This window comes from Parasteatoda tepidariorum, chromosome 8 (assembly GCF_043381705.1).
Source record: "Parasteatoda tepidariorum isolate YZ-2023 chromosome 8, CAS_Ptep_4.0, whole genome shotgun sequence".
Taxonomy (NCBI): Eukaryota; Metazoa; Arthropoda; class Arachnida; order Araneae; family Theridiidae; genus Parasteatoda; species Parasteatoda tepidariorum.
In genome coordinates, this window is record NC_092211.1 from 83560195 (window position 1) to 83581414 (window position 21220).

Sequence of the window (21220 nt, forward strand, 5' to 3'; positions counted from 1 at the left end):
CATAAATGCAAGATTTAGTAACACATAAATAATTAAATATTATAGAATGAACTTTATCTCCTGAGCATGCAGAAAAGAATCTCAGATCTTCAAGAAAAAGATCGCCTAGTTCCTACAGCAACAGAAATCAAATGTGAGCGTTCCAACTGACTTAGGAAGGCTAGTGGTCACAGTCAAAAAAGCTAGATGCAAGGCACAGTCACAAAAGTAATATTATAAATTTAGGCGAATGCCATAAAGTTGAAAACTGAGGGTATTGTGATAGCATCATTGCACCATATTCAAACAAAACAGCCAAATAACCATAAATAAGATGGTATTCAAACTGTTAACTGTCAGAAAAACCGTTTATTGAATACTTTCACCTAATATGGTTAAACAAGAATATTATCGCACCAACAAGGCGCATCTAAGGAAGCCACTTAGTTACTTGCAGATGAGTACATATTATTGTCCAGATGGCCAATCTGTCAATCTCATGACCGATAGAACGGGGGTTCAAGTCCTAACAATGACACCATCATCCCTTTCTTTCACATGAAGAGTTTGCAGTGTCCTGTCCTTCCCAATTCATGACCCTGGACTGTTTGAATGTCATGCTCTCATTCACGCATAGATGGCATCATCACAAATCTGCTAAACTATCTCCAATGTCCAGTTAAAGTTCTTTTATACTATATTTAAACTATGCCAATTGTAAATTATTAGAAAAACACACAGTTTCATATTCATGGCTTTTTAAACAGACTAGTTGTAAGCGGTTTCAAAACCGTAAAGATAAAAAAAAATTTTAACATTAAACTTTCCGGTTATATAGATAGACAGACTGCCGCCGTTTATTTTACCAAATTTTAGAATGAAAATTCTAACAGTGTAAGGATTTGGACCAATATAGTATTAAGCCATGCTTTTTCTAATTGTGATATTTTCAAACCAAGTTCTTCCTTAATAGTGTTACCATATAAGTATTTTGCAAGCTTTTTGAACGTTCCCCAGATGGCAGCATAATACTTTGAAACATCATACTGCTACAATGGAGTCAGGTTGTTGTTGTTTTTTTAAACCAAAAACGCTCTTCTTAACAAATTGAAAATTTGGCTTAGAATTACATTGCTCCCGGTCGTTTCCGCGCTTGTACACTATTGTTGAAAATGATTGTTTACACAAAAAGAAATATACAACAAAAAATGTGAAATTAAATATTACTATTAGGGTGAAAAGCGAACAATTTAAGTCTGTGATTCATTTTCAGAATTAGTTTTTTATTTTAAACTTTTCGTCAAATTAAGAAATTTATTTATTCTTTCAAAATTGTTTAAATACGGTATAGATGCCGCAAGCTATTTTAATCATCTGGGACTTAGCAAACTGCATCTGCTATCAAGACTTATTAGAAAAGTCCATTATATTTTCTTATCAGCTTGACAATTTTTAGGCTCATTGTTGCCAGCCCACATACTTTCAAAACTAGAAAATACATCCTTCATTGCTTCTTGAGGCAACAAATTTAGGGTTCTTGATGAGATTCATTTGAATTGTGCAGTTTTCCGCATATTTCTAAATCATCAAAAAAGCATATAAGATGATTTTAATAAACCAATAAATGTCAGACAGGTTAGAAAATGCTGAAGACAATATATTCCAATTGAAAAACGCGTTAACCTATAACATAGATATTCAATGGATAAAATAGGCATGGCTTACCGGTCTGGATCAAATTTTTCAGGATTTGGAAAAAACTTAGGATCTCTATGCATTGCATGGACTGGGATGCCGACAACCATTCCCTTCGGAATAGTTAATCCAGTATCACCTAGTTTATAATCGGTGTCTACAGTTCTTTCCAGTCTGAAAAAAAAGTGTGTCGTAAACAGAAACACGAATGTAAAACAAAAAATCTTTATTAAAATAATTGAGGGTAAAGAGAACGAAATGTAAGGATACTGAGTGCTCCTCATATTCTTTTCAGAAACTATGTCGAAAAGTAAATATTTTCTGGATTTCAAATTAATATGTAAAGGAAGAAAACTAAAAGAATATTATAATAAGAAAAAGAAGGTCAACGAACAATTCTTAAGGAAGTCGGGAATGAAATCTTTAAAACTTCTTGATTGCAGGAGGAAACTAACTATAGATAGTATCATTTGACCAAAAAAAATTGACGCTATTTATCCCGATTAACTTGTGTTAACCTAGTTTTCATCGCATTCCAATAACAAGACAACTCAGTAAAAAATTCTGGATCAAATTACTCTATAAAGTACTGGTGCGCATCCTCCGTAAAATATATTTTACCGTAAAATCCATTTTTGCCGTAAAATATTATACCGTAATTTTCGTTTTTCCACATCCCGTTTATACTATTCGGAGTAGAATGTTCAGAAGTTGACACTCACCTTTTCCGTGCCTAACTTTATTGCAGCCTGATAAATGTTTCAATTGATTATACAGGGCACACAACTTTCATTTTTATGTGCTTGGATTCTTGAAAACTAGCATGCTAAATTTGACTCAAACATTTAATATTTTACTTTTTAAATCCTTTATTTTCATACTTATTAAATATGATTCTTATTCATAAGATGGGAAGTCATTCTTGCTTTTTTTTTCAGCCATTTTTGTAGATAATATATAAAATAAAAATACGAAACTTGTGAAAGAGGAAATAAAGCGGAAATATTCTATCGTAGCTGATATGTAAATTAACTGTTTTAACGAAAAGAAATCGAAAATATGAATCGATATTCCAGCAATACCATTAGAGTTTTGCGATTATTTTGAAAGTTTGATTAACGTATAAATGTATCTACCTAGAAGCAGGAGAATAAATTCTGAGTACTTCTGATACAACATTGTCAAGATACTTCATTTTTTGAACAGATTCGTATTTTAATTCACCCTAAAAATTAAATAGAATTGTTACAAACAAGAAAAATATCATAGAAAATGTGTAAGATAGTTATATATTAAAAAAAATCATAAAATATTACAAAATATTTTCTATTCTCCCCTATTTTTAAACTAATTATTTCTAAAAAAAATTGTCGAGGCAATTATTTTATCCGAGGGTAAATAAAATTTCAATTTCGATTTAGATAAATTTATATATTTTTAAAAACATTTTTTACGTTTATTACAAGCAATTATTAACGTTTTTCGTTTGTTAACCCTTGCATATATTACACATATATACATATATATATATATATNTTGGACCCAGCAAGATCCTTATTTCTGTCATTTGATCCTTGCCATATCCTTAAGAACTTAAGAAATCAATTATTTTCCAGACCCCTACATTTTCAAGGCCCAATTAACGTTATTTTCATTAGAACTCTGTATAATTTGCAAAAGAGTAATGTCATTAAACTTGTGAAAAACTTAACACGGAAACACGTATATCCTTCAAACTTCGAAAAAATGAATGTCTCTAGAGCTGTAAAAATATTTAGTCTGGACACAATAGCTGCATTGAAATTTCTTAAGCAAAATTCTAAAAGATTAAATCAGCCACTATTTCTAAATTCAACTGACACAATAGAATTTTTAGAAATGATCAATAAATGGTTTACAATTCTTAACGTTAAAAATACTCATCAGTACATAACATCAAGAAATCCAGATACAATGCATTTTTTTCCCATAGATGACGAAAGACTAACTTGGTTGGAAGAAGACTTCCTAAACTATTTTCAAGAGTGGTCTGAATTAGCTGATTCTACTTCTTTTTTAAGTAAGGAGACATACGAAGCTCTGAAATTTACAACTGAATCTACCGTAAAGTGCATAAAATATTTGCTGGAGTCAGGGTTTCAGTATGTCCTTACTCGAAAAATGACATCCGATGAAGTGGAGTTATTTTTTTCAGCCTTAAGGCAAATGTCAGGATCAAATGATGTGACTAATGCAAATAACTGCATTCAAAATATTCAAAAAATTTTAGTTACTGGTATTGTGTCAGCAGCTTCGAAAGGCAATGTAGAGTCAACATCAAGCGAATGGCTGGCTGATTCTGAAGTTGTACAGATTGAAGCAACAGATGGTAAGAAAATAAGTGTCTTTTTTTATATCCTTAGTTTTTTTCTTTAAATAAACTCATTATCCATGACTGCACAATTATCCGATCCAATAGATTGTCCTAGTATTTTTTTTATATCAAAACTATACTTAAATTTTTTTAATTATTTTCTTCTTAAAATTTTAAAAAAAATCATTTTCTAAGTTTTTTCTAAACCCCATTAAAGTCAACATGTAATAAAAACAACAAATTGATCACAGATATGTTACTAAAGGTTTTTTTTGTTTAAGATTTGTCCGACAATATAAAATAAACATATCAAAATATGTAAAACAAATGTAAGTTATTTGTTATTACACTCAAAGAAAAGTAGTTAAACATTTAACTCTCCTGTCTGAACATTTTCATTAATATATATATATATATATGTATATATGTTACGGCCAAAGCCTGAATTCGGCCACTTCGCGAATTGGCCGGCCAGATCGCAAAATGGCTAAGAACTGAAATTGGCTGGCCAATGTCCGATCTTTTCTTGATTTCGGTGATAGGCCGGCAGTGGCATGGGAGAATCAGCCAAAGTTGGAAGAAAAAATCATTGGCACGAATTATTGGCTCTGTCTAACCATAACTTCATTCTTTAAAAATTACTATCTGCATTAACCGCAACTAACTGCGGTGGGTTGTGGCTATTTAAAAAAAAGTAAAAAATTAAATTTTTTGAATTTTAATCTGAAAACTTGTCTATTTTTTTATATTTTTAAACTGGAAGATTTATATTTTTAAATCAAAAAAGAAAACAAAAGGGGCAATATTAGCAAATTAACTTTTTAATAAAAGAAAAATTAAAAGATTGGTGTCCCACCGTACCACCCGGTATGTGAAAAAACATACCACTACAATTTTTTTTCTGTCAAGTAAAAGTTATTAGAAATACAAAAGATATTAAAAAAGTAGTAAAATGGTCAACATAAAAAATTTACATTCTTGACCGGGCATTCTTGATTGAGCACATCGCGTTTTGGCCGGAACATAGTAAACAGTCATAACTTCTAAGCTTGTACTTCTATCGACTTGGTTTTTGTCTTATTCAATTTAGCGTCAAAATAAATATCCAATAGTTTTCTTGCCCAATAACTTCCATGAAAGTGGGTGTGAAACGGAGCAATGATCTACTATTTCCAGCACTCTTAAATAAGACTCGTATTTTATAGACCACATTTTTGAAAGTTCTTTATAAAATTGTCTAAAAATGTCACCTTTTTAGAAGATATTATTTTAAAACTTTTTCAACAAAACAAGTCTATTTTGTTTTACTGAATCTAACTTCTTATAATAGTTTCTAACCTCTCATTCAAGTGAAATCAATTGAATAGTTTCTGAGTAATGAAATTTCAAAAACTTCGTATTGCATAACTCTAAAAAAGTACTCAAAACTATTTATTTCTCATTTAAATTTTCATTGTATTCGCTCAAAAACTATTAACTATGTTTGAATCGGTTTCTCACTTGCTCAGACACTCAAAATCATATCATTAGAACAAATATTAATTATTGAGATATTAACTATAAGTATAACATACTGAAATTAATCACTGCAAACCAGAAAGTAAGTTATAAATTAAGAATGAAAATGTCTAATTTAAATAATTTTTTATAATTATTGTGAGTTACATTAGTTTCCTTCACAGCTTCTGATATTTCTTTGAACACTTTTTCCTGCACGTCTGGGTTCATAGCAAGTAAATAAGTTGTGAGTCCTAAAGTTGTTGCAGTGGTGTGATAACCAGCCAGAAAAAAGATAACACACTGAGCTACAAGCTCATCCATAGACATACCTAAAAGCAATCATTTTTATTCAATGCAGTATTATTTATTAAAAACTATCTTAATCCTTTTTTTTTTAACTTTTAACTAGTTAGTAAAAAATTTTCTGTTCCAGTGCACAAAATTTGTCAGGAGTTAGATATAAGAATGTTATAAGCCATGAAACTTTTAGAGTTCTGTGATAACTAAGTAGCAAAACTGTAGAAAACTGAGTTAAACACCCATCCATTAACAAATCTAAAAGCAGTGCAGGATTAGGCATTAAAAATTAACTTTATCCCTTTTATATCCTATAATAAATATTAAAATGTTGGTAATTCTACACCTAAAAATTTAAATAATGAGTTTCATATAAAAATTTGCTATTCCAAGCAATTTTTTATATGAAACTCATTATTATTTTTCATGAAGTTTGATTCAAGAAAATATCCTTGACATCTTAGAAAATTTTAATTTGAAAAGAAAATACATTTATACAAAAGGATTCTGAAAAACCTGTTCTTTATATAACTATTATTTTAATGAAAATGTTAAATGTTTATCCCACAATTTCTGTTTGGCTTAAATTAAATGTTTAAAGTAAAGTAACTTTTTCATGAATATGACAAACGTTGATAACGAATCCTTAATACAGTATATTTTTTTACAAGATAGTTTAGATATGAACAATGAAAATGACAGGTTTTAATACTGAATCCTTTTAAATAATGGCGAGTTTCATTTTTAATAAATAACGCTTTTACAACGAGTAAGCGTTTGTATTAAAATAATAATTGTTATGAATATTGAATATGCCAAATTTTGTCTTTTTTCTTACTTTAATTGATTTTTGTCTTTATTTTACTTAACTATTTATAATTCGAGATAGATTTTTAGACTTACTTCTGGTAATTACTCATTGTGTATTCTTTTTTAATATCATTCAACAGGACAAAAAATTTTTTGAAAATCGTAAAATTTTAATATTTTTTATTTTTGTTAAATTGAATATATTCGCTGAATGTATGTCATAGAATTCGGCAAATAGAGAACTGTGTTTGCCAAATATCAATTTCGAACTAGGTTATAAAAATCTTATTAAAGTCTGTTTATAAAAATGATTTTTCAGTTATCCATCCTGCCTGTTTCAGAATAAAACAAAAAAGGGAATGGAATTTTTTCTCCCAATTCATTACCAGAACGATGGGGACAAAAGTGATAGCCTATAGTTGGAAAAGGTAGAAAAAGTTCAACCGTATTATAAATTATATAGTAACTCACCTAAGTTTAAAAAGGATTATACCATCTTCCATTAATTACATATCACAAAAGGTACAGAAAAAATGGCTCATATTTAAAAATTGTGTAGAGCTTTGAAATGAAAATAACACATTATATAATATTAATACCAATAAATTGCCATTAATCAGAACATATTTCAAGTAAATTTATTAGTTAATTATTCTATTACTTTTATGGGAGTTATTTTAGAAGTGACATTGAGAAAATCACTTTTTGAAGTTTTTATTCAAACTACATGATAATGTTTCACCCTTAAGTTCCTCTCATGAATAAAATAAAAAACGCTCCTCCGACTTTTTTTAAATAATTAAAAAATTTTACGAAGATTGCTCAAATGAATAATAATAATGCCAAAAATTAAGTAGCAATAGCAGCACCATTATTTAAAGTTATGAAAGAAGGTAGAAAATCTCACCGCATATTTCGTAAAATTTCACGTAATAGCATTTAAAACGAATGCACAAAGTAAATGCGTCAAGAGCAAAGACATAAGACGTAGTACTGTTTTTAGTAGCAGACGATGAGCATAACTCCGAATGCTGGTCATCCCTGTCTCATACGATGTTAACAAATGGCGTGAGATTTCATAGATGACAAACATCAAAGATACCAATGACTTGAGCAAGCGAACACCATGATATCCAACCAAGCCATTGCAACTATTAATGAAATAATTAGAAACAATCAAAGCGATGCAATCAATGACAGCTGTGTAGTATTTCTTTATCTGGGTAGAGAAATGTGTCAATCCCTTTTCTCACTATAAACCACACTACTGCTCACTAAGTTTTGAGCACATCTATCCTCTACATGACTTTACATTTGCTTTAAATACTCTCACGCATTCTTGTTTATCAGTTGTGCACAGTTCACGGAGCGTTTATCCTACCTTCCTTTATATCCAATAAAGTTGGCGCTGGTGCATTTCTTATACTATCATACGTGTCAGCTTTTCCTTTGAGTAATTCTTAATTTCTAGAGGGCAAATATACTCTGTAGCGAATACATTCAACACTAGCTTACGTTTTGTAGTAACAGTCTTAAAAATTGCATGGTCTTTTGATTCGTCTACATAGTTGGCAGCAAGATCATCTGCCTCATCCAATTTTTCTTCTTTTGCTGCTTGGTTTGCTGAATCTACAAGCAACTGCAGGAAATCATTCCTTGTCTGAAAAATAAATGTTAGCATTTTACTAATCCAAAATGTGAGTAATAACACAAAGAAATTTCTAGCATTGAAAAATTTTTTATCTAAACTGTTAGCTTAAGCTAGTTTTTAAGCAACCGTTCAGCTTAGGCGATGAACAGGTGAGTCATACTATTCGACCAATACAAGTAATTCAGTAAAAAAAAATATTTATTTGTAATAAGAAATGTCTATAATTACATCTTTCCATTAAGCTTCGAAACATTACAGTGAGAATGGAGTTTAAAGAACCGGTGATATTAAATTATGAAGTTGAAAGTGACTTACAGTTATCAAAAAAATGCCACATATAAAACATATTTGTTCATCTTGAAGTTTTTTGACTAATCTTAAATTCAGGTCTGCTTATAACCTACAAATGGGCAATCAAAAAAAATGGTTAATTAGTAAAAAAACATCTGTATGGAAAAAAATGTTAGGATAGGTTTGCTTATGATAAGTGAATATTTCTTTCGATTGCTTTCTACTTTCTTTTTAAGCTCTGTACCTTGTGTAATTTCAGATCCCAATACTAATATATTTAGGGGAGAGGGGGCACTTGTGAACAGGGGGCACATGTGAACATGGTATGTTTTACCGATATGATTTGAAATAAAAAATCTTGAAAAATTTTCAATTGATGGCAGTACTAGTCCTACCTCTCTGCGAAACTTTCAGAACAATGAGACATTTTGTTGTTCTATTCTGACAATTTCTTTGTATCAGCTGGTGTTGCATATATTATAATCGCTCGCTTCTCCAAGTGAAAGCATAATATAAATCAACTAATAAACTAAAATTAACTATTGCAGATCATTATATGAACATTCAGGTAAGTTTATGACAATTATTCTTTTTTTTTACTCAATTAAAAGTTCTTTATTTTTCAAGTTAGGTTTAAGAAGGATGATGGGGGCACTTGTGAACAAAACATCTGGGGCAGATGTGAACAGTTCACAAGTGCCCCTACATAGTATTAAGATTATTATCCTCATGATATTATAAGTTTAAAAAATATGTATGCATTTAAAATTATCATTATTTAATTTTCCATAATTAATTTATTAATTTTTCCTTTGAAAAATTTTTTTTTTATTAAATGGTTGATCGCGCATCACGCATATTAACTGATACACCTGAGAAAATAGAATTGTTAAAGCTACAAATGAAAAGATAGAAAAAATGAAAAAAAAAGCATGAAAGAGTATTAGAGAAGAAAGAAAAAGGCCCATTACAACACCCGTGGAACATGAAGTTGCGAAAAACCCAATTACGGAAAAATTATTGTACAGCTGAAAAATTATTTTCTTATTGACAGTACTGTTGTACAATTTAAATTCACATAGTAAGCTACAACCCCCTCAGTATAATGCGTATCTATATCTGTTATATTAAAGATTTTTTTTCTTTGAAATATGATGATTGCTTTGTGTTTTTAATCTTGTTCATATGTGCCCCAGGCCTGTTCACATGTGCCCCCAATAGGGGCACATGTGAACAATTGAAGTCATTTTTCTAAAATATCATAAAGTAAAGAAATATTTTATTGAAAAATCTCAAAAAATTCCATAAGACAAAGAAAAGACTATTTAAACATATGGACTTCTTTACTATGAAAAATTGATGATATTTTTCGAAAAATGAAGAAATAAAAAAATTTGTTCACATGTGCCCCCCTCTCCCCTACATTATTAATCTATTGCAATAATATTTTCCCTACTTCCAAACTCTTTCGCTCGCCATTTTTGTTTTTGAAAAGAAACGTAAATTTAAAAAAGTCGCTAAACCAACTGGTCAGGTTTTTATTTTACTATTTATTGTTTTTTACGCTATGATGAGTCATATCCATCATCTGCTAATAAATATCATGACCTAGAGAAAATTTCATAAAATTGGAATGGAAAATGTTTCGGAAAATTGATTAAATACATAGTTTTTTCAAATGCCAATATACTGTCACGGTGTAAAATAGTTGATAGAAGTGTTCAGAAATTCAGTAAAAAATATGTATTTAAAAGGATTCTGGAGACGCTTTGCAAAGCAAATGCTTTTTAACAAAACATTTTGTAGCAGTCAAATAATCATAAATAAGATGGTAATTAAACTGTTAACTGTGAGAAAAACCGTTTATTAACCGCTTTTACATCTATACGGTTAAACAAACAGAATTTTATCGCACCAACTAATGCCAGCAAATATAACCGCTTAGTTCCTTACAACTGTCTATTTATTATAGAGAGGACTAATCTGTCAGTCTCACCAGTCTCATCTGTCAGACCATTTCCTGTAGTACATGAAAGGTTATGTCAAGTTAAATTTATTTTTTACGGTTTTGAAACCATGCTAGGTCTAAATGGTTTAAAAACTGTATAGTTTAATATTCATGGTTTTATAATCATACTAATTATAAACTGTCTAAAATCGTAAAGGTAAAAATGTTCTTTACCTTAAGCTTTTTGGTTAATTGGATGGACAGAATGATGATGATTGTTTTACCATAATTTTAGAATGAAAATTTTAACGGTGAAATTTTAATAATTTTATTAAAGAAATTTTGATAATTTTATTAAAATTTGTTAAGAATTCCAATCCCAAATCAACACATGATAGAAAGAATTTTATGAAAACTGAACAAATAGATTGAAAGACTTAGTTCAAGGTTTATTTCATGAAATAAATATGAACTTATTAATAATTACCTGCCCAGTCCTCTTCCTTTCTTGTACAATATTCAGCGTTACACTTTTGAAAAAATTCATGATTGAAGGATTAAAGACTTTAAAACCAAGCTTTTTCACCAAACGTGGCATAAGCACTGAAAACAAATTATAAATTAAAGTATTAAAGTTCATCTTCATGTACTGTTTAATTTCAAAAAATATTTGACCATTATGCTGTGTGTAAATAAAATAATTCGGAAAGAAGAGGTGTGCAGCACTCCTGTTGTTCATAAAACGTTTTCTGCCTGTCGAAGTTATCAGTCACCAGTAGAGAAACGATGGGTCAGTTTCGCGAAACGTTGCTTTTGGAACTCCTAACTATTCTGCGATGAAGTTCGAAAACACTTTGAAAAGTTTAATCGGTTTCCATCTTAAGAGAAGAGTGGAGATGTTACTTCCTTAATAAACTATTTTGTGTGGACATCAAATGATTTGAAAACAAACTTTTCATTTTAATACAAAATATATCCGAACGCTGCACTCACATTATTGATTTTGTCACTTTTTCATCGAAATATAAATTCATATTAAATATATATTTAGAAATTGATTGGTGAATTTCAGGTAGAACTATAAAACTACATTAAATAAGAATGTTCCCTAAGTTTACGAAATTCCGAATCGTATTTTATTATTCCTTAAGAGTTTAACTTTTTTATTGCAGTTTAATTTTCTGTCATTTGAAATATAGATAAAAGAATTGCTATTAAATAAAGAATAATGACCTCAAGATAAAACTATAAATTGAATTAATCGAAAAATCAGACGTTAAAAAAGTAACAACAGTTCACCGTTAAACGATAAACTTTTCAAAAGTTTAAGAAATTCAGAACGAAGCTCCAAAAAATGAGCGGAATTAAAATTGAAACGGAATTAAGCGGGAAAACTGCGAAACTGACCGAATAAATAAGATTTATAATCAAGCCCTTTCACATTTTCAAATTTATCAGAATGAACTAAAATCTGAAACATTTCATAAAGTAGCTTAAGAAAAAATAGAAATAGTAAGGGAATGTCATGTGACTAAATAGCGTGCTAGCAACTCTATTAAATTTGACTATTCCATATTCAAATTTAATAAAGTTTCTTTCGTTCTGATCCTATTCATTAAATTACTCAATGCACTTTATCTTGTCTGCTAGCACTTAGATTATCATTTGATAACTCTACCTACATCATCCTTGTTCTCAGTCAGTCAAATATTTCATCTTCTGCAAGCCGAAAAAATACTGATAAAAGTATTTACGTTAGAATAATCTACATAATAATCCAGAACAAAGTCTAAATCTTTCTAGCTTTATTTGTTTACTTACTAAAATATGGTCTAATAACTAACACTACATTTCCTAATTTATACGACTGTAACTATCAGTTTTTAATGCTTGTTTGGTTGTAACCTTTTTGTTTTATTTAGATTTAAAAAATGGTCTAATTTTATGTATAAAAAAGTAGAGAAAATTTCCTATGACATTAATTCCTACACTGAACACCGCGGAGGAGCAAGTTAAAACAGCTACGTAAGAAGAAAGACAACAGTAGCATGATAATGCTTAGCAACAAGATATTCTCGTTCCTAAATAATTAGAGAACAATAAGTCTTAGTTCCATTTTCCAAATTTTAGTAAGACTTTAATGAAGAAAACGTTTTACATTGCATTTGCGTCAAAGTTCCTCCACATTTTCTCCAACTATTTCGAAATTTTGTTTTCTAAAATCCTAATGCAAATAAAATATCCTAAATAATATAAATTTATTCTAAATAATAAAATATGAAATAAAAATAATTAAATTCGATTAACAAAAATATTAATTATCAATATTGATATTGATTATCAATTATAAAGAAGAGAAAACAAAGTTTTAAAATTTTTTTTAAATGCGCTATGATTTCAAAATAACATTGTGATTTATTCATTTTTTTATTTTTTACAAATTGAAATTTTGCTAACGAAACAATTATACTTACAGAAAAGTAAAAATCTAAGACTCATGCCTTGAGAAAAAGCCCCTTGGGCATTTTTAACAAATCGATTTTCTGGATCATTGTGAGAATCTATTTTTGTCGAAAATGCAGAACTTGCAATGACGTCCATGGTGAAAGCTCCAAAATATCTAAAATTACAAAGTATACGGTTACATATTAATGAGAACGTCTAAAAATACAAATCTAAATGTTTCATAATATCTAAACTCTTAATCAAGTTTATGGATATAATCCAATAAATGGGCGTGACTGAATTTAAGCAAAACACAAAAACTTGAAATTTTTATATACCAGCTTTTTGGGGAATGTTTTTATTACGTGAAGTTTACAATGTAATGAAAAGGTTATAATAAAGCCAAAACTTTTATCCCATATAATTTCAATTTCTAATTGTAATCAAGTAAGATGGTTTATGCCTTTCACTATCCCTTTTTTTTATTAAAAGAAAAAATATATAACGAAATCAATAACTTATTTTGACAACACCTCAGATTATACGCGCAGTTAGTAAAAGTATGAAACAAAAACAGGGAAGATAGAAAACTTGACTAACAGAAACCTAGCTTATTAGCAATAGATTTTTAAAGCAATGAAAAATTGTTTGCTGCTGTTACTTAAAAAATAAGTACGTTACCTAATTGATCAATAATATTGACAAGTCAACAAAGAAATAAACTGTTTAATGTGAATTTTAACGTTGAATTTTTCATGCAATTATGAATAATAGTTACGTAAACATATAGTGAATAAACTTGTTTTAAAAATCAGCATTCATTTCTTAAGATCATGGGGCATTAGCAATAGTAAATTTCTTAAATACAGTAAAATGTGCTCATACAATAGGTAGCGTGAAAGTCAGTGTTCATCACTTACAACAACTGTGCATAAGCAATGTTAAATTTCTAATATATAAATGAATCCCGCAGTAAATACACTGTTTAGTCAGAGTTCATTACTTACTATCGCGATGCAACCTTAAATTTCTAATGTGTAATGAACTACGCTCACACAATAGGAATTGTGAAAGTCAGTGTCCATCACTTATTGCATGAACAATGCTAAATTTCTACTGTATTATTGATTCACGTTTAAGCTGTAAGCACATTGTTTAGTCAAAGTTCATTACTCAGTAACATGGTGTATTAGCAACGTTAAATTCAAAACTCTAGAAAAAAACATATTATTAGCATGAATCAGAAAAAAGTATTCTGCAAGTTGATTTTATATTTTACATTACTAATTCTTGATAAAAAAAAGAAATAATTCTAACAAGGTACAATTGAAATTTGATCCTGAATATTGGACGTCATTGATAATTTTAAAAACAATTAGCAAAGCCTATGTAGAAAAAAACTGATTGAGCAACTAATGAAAAGCTATAAAGAGAGCAAACACATTTTCGCTTTCATTTGTTAATTACTAATATGTTTTTTTTTACAATTAAACGATACTATTTACTACTAGACCCTGTGATTAGAACTATAAGAATATTATACAATCAAACCATAAAATTCACTACTTCATACTAACGTACTATACTAATATTTTGCTATATGATAATAATTTACTACCATGCCTACCATAACTTACTTTTGTTCGACACTAATAATTCAAGCTCTACTATTCGGGATAAATATTTGACCCATTTTTTTCACTAAAAAAATTGGTTCATTCACTTGCTGCATACAGATCGTTAAATAATGATGAACTTCAGGAATATGCTTACAGGATTTATTTTCTGCTTGCAGGATTTAATACAGGACTTGAATCTTCCTTGCGCTCTGAAATGTTTTTTATAAAGCGATGACATAATTTTTCAAAATTCCTGACTGCTATAAAATAATAAACTAAACTACGAAAAAAATGAGCCAGCTTATGTAAATGTTTTATAGTGTAAGCATTTATTTCTACTTTAGAAATTGCTTTTTCAAATTATTTGCTACGACTACTTTTTTTGAAGGAGGGGGGGGGAAACCATTTCAGAAGTATTGATTAGAAAACCAGCATTTTATGTCACAAAGTCAATGATAACAGTTAATCATGAAATTCGAGATTTCATTGAGAAACGGGTCATTGAAGATAGCAGACAATTAATATAAATTTCTCAAAAATTAAAATCTAAAATCTGCATTATACCCCACAAACTCAACTTTTATTTAAAATCAATAATTTAAAAGTTTGAAACTGCACTTGGTAAAAATCGGTATATTTGAGTTATCAAACTTATGATAAGCATTTCGCAACAATTTGATCTGGAATTTTAGATATTTGCCTTAGACTCAGAATAAAATCCCGCCCCAAAAGCAGATAAAATAAAAAGCATAAAACTGTAACTGATACAACTGAAAACAATGATATGAAATTAACGCATGATTAACTTCCATCACATTAACAGATTTAAAGTAATTTTTTTCTAGAAAAAAAAAAAGAAACCTTAAATAAGCTAATTGAAACATGCTAAATAGGTATGTAAAATTTCAAAACTAAAACGATGAACTTACTTTAATACATCAACAGGTTTTCCTTTTGCAAATTCCATCTTAAAGTTCTGAAGAAGTGTTTTAGCACAATCTTGAAATATACTCATTACCTGCCAAGTAAAAAGACATTAATAAACAGAAAGAAAAAAAAGTTTAAGCTATCTACGTTGGACAGTACTTGCGGAAATATCGTCTAATTACATATTGCAAGACCGGTGAAAAATGCATAATAATCTCATAAAATAAAAATAACAAATAAATTTGCTAAAAAGCAAAATAAATCAACACATTTATAACAAACTATTTACTCGTAATTTTAATTTTTTATTCCTAAAATCTTTCTAAAAAAATTTTTTTCAGTCAAAAATAATTTATATACAATTATTTTTTATACATATGAAAAATGTAAAAAAGAAGTTATTGAACTTTTGTGTTTATGAAAAAAACACTAATCACTTGTAGTTATAAAATTAAAATGTTTTTTAGTACATGCATTTACCCCATCTGAAACATTTGCAACTGTTCTTAGATTTTTTTTTTCTTTTACCGACTTTTTCAAAAATATTTCATGAACAAGATTTATTAAAACTCAAATAAAATAATAATTCTTTAAGATCTTATTTAATAAAACATTTTAGATTACCGTGAGAGAATTTTTTTCAAGCAAAATGACAAGGGAATTAAATAATTTCCATTGTTTTGTGTTTGAAGAAGATGCCCTTTGCAGCAACAAAATGCACCTTATTCTCCTAAAAAGTATACTCAGTTATAAGTTTCGAACTATAGTTTCTGTACGCTGTTACCGTTGTTAATAAAACGCTGTTAACGTGCACAAAAATGTATTACAAATCAATCAGGATTTATAAATTTAATAATTATCCGAATTTATTATTTAAAGTATTACTATTCAAATTATTATTCAGTCATTAAATAAATCAAATGTATTTGATGTTTTCTACTCTATAAAAAATTCCGGATCTAATGTACTGTCACTTTAAGTATCGTTATATTTTACAGTAAATTTTTACGGAGCATAAAAAAGACATACTGTAGCACTTATATATAGAGAGTAATATTTAATATAAAATTACCGAATCACTGAATTAAATATATGTTATTGTAAAAGTTACGGTTTAAAATTTTACGATAAAAAGGAATTCTACGGTAAAATTAGTTTTATGGATGCTAAACTAAAAGTGCCAGTAAGCACTTATATATAGAAAGTAATATTTAATATAAAATCATCGAATCACTGAATTAAATATATGTTATTGTAAAAATTACGGTTTAAAATTTTACGATAAAAAGGAATTCTACGGTAAAATTAGTTTTATGGATGCTAAACTGAAAGTGCCAGTACTTTTAGCGGTAGTTTTATCTGGAATTTTTTTGCAATGTACTCACTCTTTTGATTTTACCAGTCGAGAAAGTGGGTGATACAATGGTTCGAATTCTCTTCCAGTCGTCGCCATTTATTACGGATAACATCTTGTCGAGAATTGGATCACCTGAATCAAATACCTGAAAATTAAATATAAAATAATAATCATGTAAGAATTTTAAGTATCTTGAAATTTGGAAAAAACACTTAATCAAAAATAAAGCTCATTTATTAGAATTAAATCATATCGTGCTTAAGATGGTTTTTACAATCCACTTGCCTTCTTGCAGGTCACTCAAACAAAGGGTGGCTACTTCTGGTACAAAAAATGAGTATTTGATCAAATTGAGTCTTACGATGAGAGAAGGATTTTGTTCTGTCTATACATTCAGACATTTTACGATTTAACTAACGTTAAAAGTGTATAGTTTAGTTAAGCTTACGTTTAAATTAAGATGTACAAGTATCTGGACTTTTGCATTACATCTACTTTTAAGTTTCTTAACTTTCCAAATTTCTTAACTCTACATATGGAGCAGTGCCGGGATCTCGATGTTTTGTATGTGCATATCCAAACTTATAATTCAAAATAACGTTTTATATGCTTGCAGTCCCTTTTTTTCAATTTGAAAAGTAAAAAAAAAAATTTGCTCTTGAGTTTCCATTGCTGAACTTCGTTTAAATATAATGTATCGAATTTGAACTGCCAATGAACTCCACATTTACATTATACATTTCGTAACAATGCTGTCTTTATAATTATACTTTTGAAATAATTAAAAGTTAATTAATTTTTTTAATTGAGTGCGAATAAATAAAATGAGGAGTAAAGAAAAAAGCATAATGATCAGAAAATTTATGCAATATTTAGAAGGAAAAAAAACGCCTCACTAATCGGCAAATATCATTAAAAGCGTTAAAAGCAAAATGTATTCCGAAATAATGAATTCTCGATATTGCGCCTGAACTAAGCAAAACAAGAATGTGAAGAGGATTGATTAACCACTCCCAGAATATTTGAAAACCGAAGGGAATAAAATTATGCTTTATTAGTTCCAACACTGCAAACATATACACTTGTCACTGAAAAGAGAAGATCATACTTACTCGTCGTGAAGAGAAATACTGAAAATCTTTCACTAAAATGTCTCTTAAAAGTTCCGGTCTTGAAACCATAAGAACTGGCTTACTTGCCTCATAATAACTAAAAAATTAAAGAAAAAAATCTTTCTTATACACTTATTTTAAAGACAAATATAACAAACAGCTGAAAGAAAAATCTCTACTTAAGTCTTAAATGTTCTTTACACCATAAAAGGACAGGTTTTTGACTGTTTGTCTTCATACATGTGCAATGAGTCACATGTGTTAGTATTGTATTTCTATGAGGCCTGCATTATATTCCTTTTATAACATTGTATTACAGTATGATCTGCATTGTATTCCTATGAAGAGAGTAGCCCGTGTGGTGGTCAGGCTTGTAATGAATTCATTTTGTCAAAATGTTTATGCTGATAAACAAAGGTAACTCGATATTCAAACAAAATCTTCTTCGTTAATCATTTTTTTCCTCTAAAACTGACCAGGCTGGCAATTGATTGATTTTGTCGAAATGCTTTGTTTGATAAACAAAGGCAATTTGATCTCCAAAAAAAAAAATTTTTTTTAACTTTTTTTTTCTTTAAAACTACTATGCTTGTTGTAATAAAATTAAAGAACGCATTAATATGTTATTTCAATTGTTTTGTGTTTTTTTAGATGAACGTGATATTTGTTTATTTTTGAGTTTATTACTTGGTTTATTACAGTTTATTACTATTATAATTACTTGGAGCATGAAATTTTGATTGCAAACAATACATAATCGAACTTTAACAAATATTCTTTTTTCATCAGTATTGCAAACAACCAATTCAAAACATGAATAAAATTTAAACTGAGCATTTTGAAAATTTCAGCTACTTGACAATTCATTTTGATTGTTGTTTCTTTAACCAGGATATAAAAAAAATAAACATATTAAAACAAATAGTAATTTTTTGGAAAAAATGACATCGTTTGTGTGAAAAAAATTAAAAGTAATGCTTATGCTGTTATCTCTTGTAGCAAGTAGTCACTGAAAGTTTCAAAAAAATTTCACATTTTCAAGGCAAATGATAAAGAAAACAATGAAATCTATTTTTCAAAACAAAAAGTTTATCATAGTAATATTTCATATGACGTTTATATTGCTAATCACGACTAACGATGAATAATCTAATCAAATTCTTCAAATATAGATAATAATGTAATTTCGAATATAACTTATTAATTGCACCTCAAATATTTCCTTTTGAGATCTTAAATCCTGGTTTTCATTTACCTACTTATATTTCTTAAAGTAAAAACCTATATTTTCTTAAAAGAATGCGCTTTGAATCACAAAAAGTTTTCCAATTAACTTTAAATAGAATTCAATCAAAAACTTCAAATTCTGTATTAAAGCGTTGCTATTAACCATTATTTTCAGTGCTTTTAGTTTTTGTTTATGGATCATACTAGTTTCGTACTAGTAATGTACATAATGTACTAGTTTCAAATTTTATGAAATCCAAAAACGTATTATAATCTAATGAAAAGCTTTTTACAGTATATTAAATTGCTATTTTGATTAAATTAATGGAAAAAGTGTTTGTATATTTGGTTTCTTTAATTAAGAGAAACTACAATATAATTAAATTATTAGTTTTCGCCTTTTGTCGATTATTAAATATACTCTATAACACATTATTTTTAATACACACTGTAACAAATGGATGCTCAAATTTTACGAAACTTTCTTCTTTTTAGACAAAACAGTTTCCTGGTATATACTCCGAGCAAAAACTTCGTCAAAGTGATGAAATAACTATTGTCATTTCTTCGAAGAAACGAATTTCGTCAAAACTAAAGAAATATTAAGTAATTCTTTTTTTTCTTTCAGAAAAAAAGTAGAGCCTATATCTAACTTTTGAAAAAAATCACTTTATTGTGAAAACTGTACTTCGGCTCAATGTTGCCCAAAAGAGACGTGAAAGAAAGATAGAATAGAAACACATGCACGAAGCGCGATTCGAACTCGGAATCTTCCTGGTACGACAGTATTTCTCAAACTTATGACTTTTGTGTACCCTTTCTAAATTTTTCGTAACGTTGTGTACCACTAATAGAAAAATGAAGGTATTTTTTTAAACTATGTTTATTTTTCTTTCTTGGTACAAAGCTGTGTTAATAAGTTTATTTGAATCAGTGAGAAGGATGATATTGTTTTTGCTGTGATAACAGGATAAAAATTTTATTTTATAGAAATAATCAAAATAAGTAGAATTTATTGCAAACCTTTTGTTATAATTATTTACTGGCTCGATATTGGAATGTTATAATTTAAAGGATGGCCGAAACTAAAAATAGTGAGCAATAACCCTTAAAAATAAAAAAACACAGAAGAAAACACACTAGAAATCAAGATGTCTTTGCAATGATTTTTCACATACCTGTTGCAGGTGGGAGACGACACACAATTTGGCTTAGCTGCAATAATTTAAAGAAAAACACAAGGAAAAGTCCAGAGTTCATTTTTTTTTGTTGTAGTTTATTACTGCAGATCACTTCATACCAATAAAATCGTTGGGGCATCAGAATCACAAGTATGTCCAGTTAGGGGTCACAAGGCATATTTTTCAACATTGATCATCTTTTCATCTCCTAGTAGCATCAGTGGCGGCTGGCAGTTGTCTCAGTCGACACATAAACATTTCGCTTCTGGAAGGGCGATCCAAAAAATTACGATGTCGATAGATTGATTTTCGTTCTTGTCGAAAAAAACCGCATCCTTGGGGAGTCGGCGGGCAGGTATTACGCCATTTAAAAGGGAGTGAAGTTCCTTCCCTCAACCAGAGAGAAAACCGAAGCAAAATAAACGCTCAGTACGCGAGCGAGGTGACTGAGAAAAATCAAAGTATCGAATAATCACTTAAATGTTCATGGCGAGGAAAAAAAAACAAAACAATCACAGCCCGCAGAGGGGAACCACAGAGGGTCGGAGAAATATGACCGCCATATATTTAAAACAAAAATAAAACTCCGTCTCTCCAAAGAGAGGAGGGGGTGAAAATGAAAAACCCCTGTTAAGGGATCGTAAGATGGTGTTGACAACTAAATTTCGAATGTGTCCGCTCCCAGAAAATGGGCGGTATTTAAAGAAATAGCTAGAAGTGGAAGTTAAACTTCCTAAAAAGCCAAAAAAATCGAGCTTAAGGAGCGAACTGAACTGAGTTAACTAACTCCTTAAATTTAAGCATAATTAAATACTAACGGCGACCGTA

The 21220-nt window shown here is 29.1% G+C and overlaps 1 protein-coding gene across 1 annotated transcript in view; it reads right to left on the reverse strand.

Moving 5' to 3' along the window:
• Positions 1 to 21220, reverse strand: part of LOC139426240 (cytochrome P450 3A8-like) — a 30688-nt gene that overhangs the window by 2179 nt on the left and 7289 nt on the right. The window contains exons 4-12 of the mRNA XM_071184309.1: positions 17985 to 18081; positions 16901 to 17017; positions 15518 to 15606; positions 12999 to 13144; positions 11012 to 11127; positions 8150 to 8294; positions 5693 to 5856; positions 2811 to 2899; positions 1705 to 1848 (exon numbers count right to left, since the gene is read on the reverse strand). Of these exons, the coding sequence (XP_071040410.1) occupies positions 1705 to 1848; positions 2811 to 2899; positions 5693 to 5856; positions 8150 to 8294; positions 11012 to 11127; positions 12999 to 13144; positions 15518 to 15606; positions 16901 to 17017; positions 17985 to 18081 (1107 nt within the window). The remainder of the gene's footprint in view (positions 1 to 1704; positions 1849 to 2810; positions 2900 to 5692; positions 5857 to 8149; positions 8295 to 11011; positions 11128 to 12998; positions 13145 to 15517; positions 15607 to 16900; positions 17018 to 17984; positions 18082 to 21220) is intronic.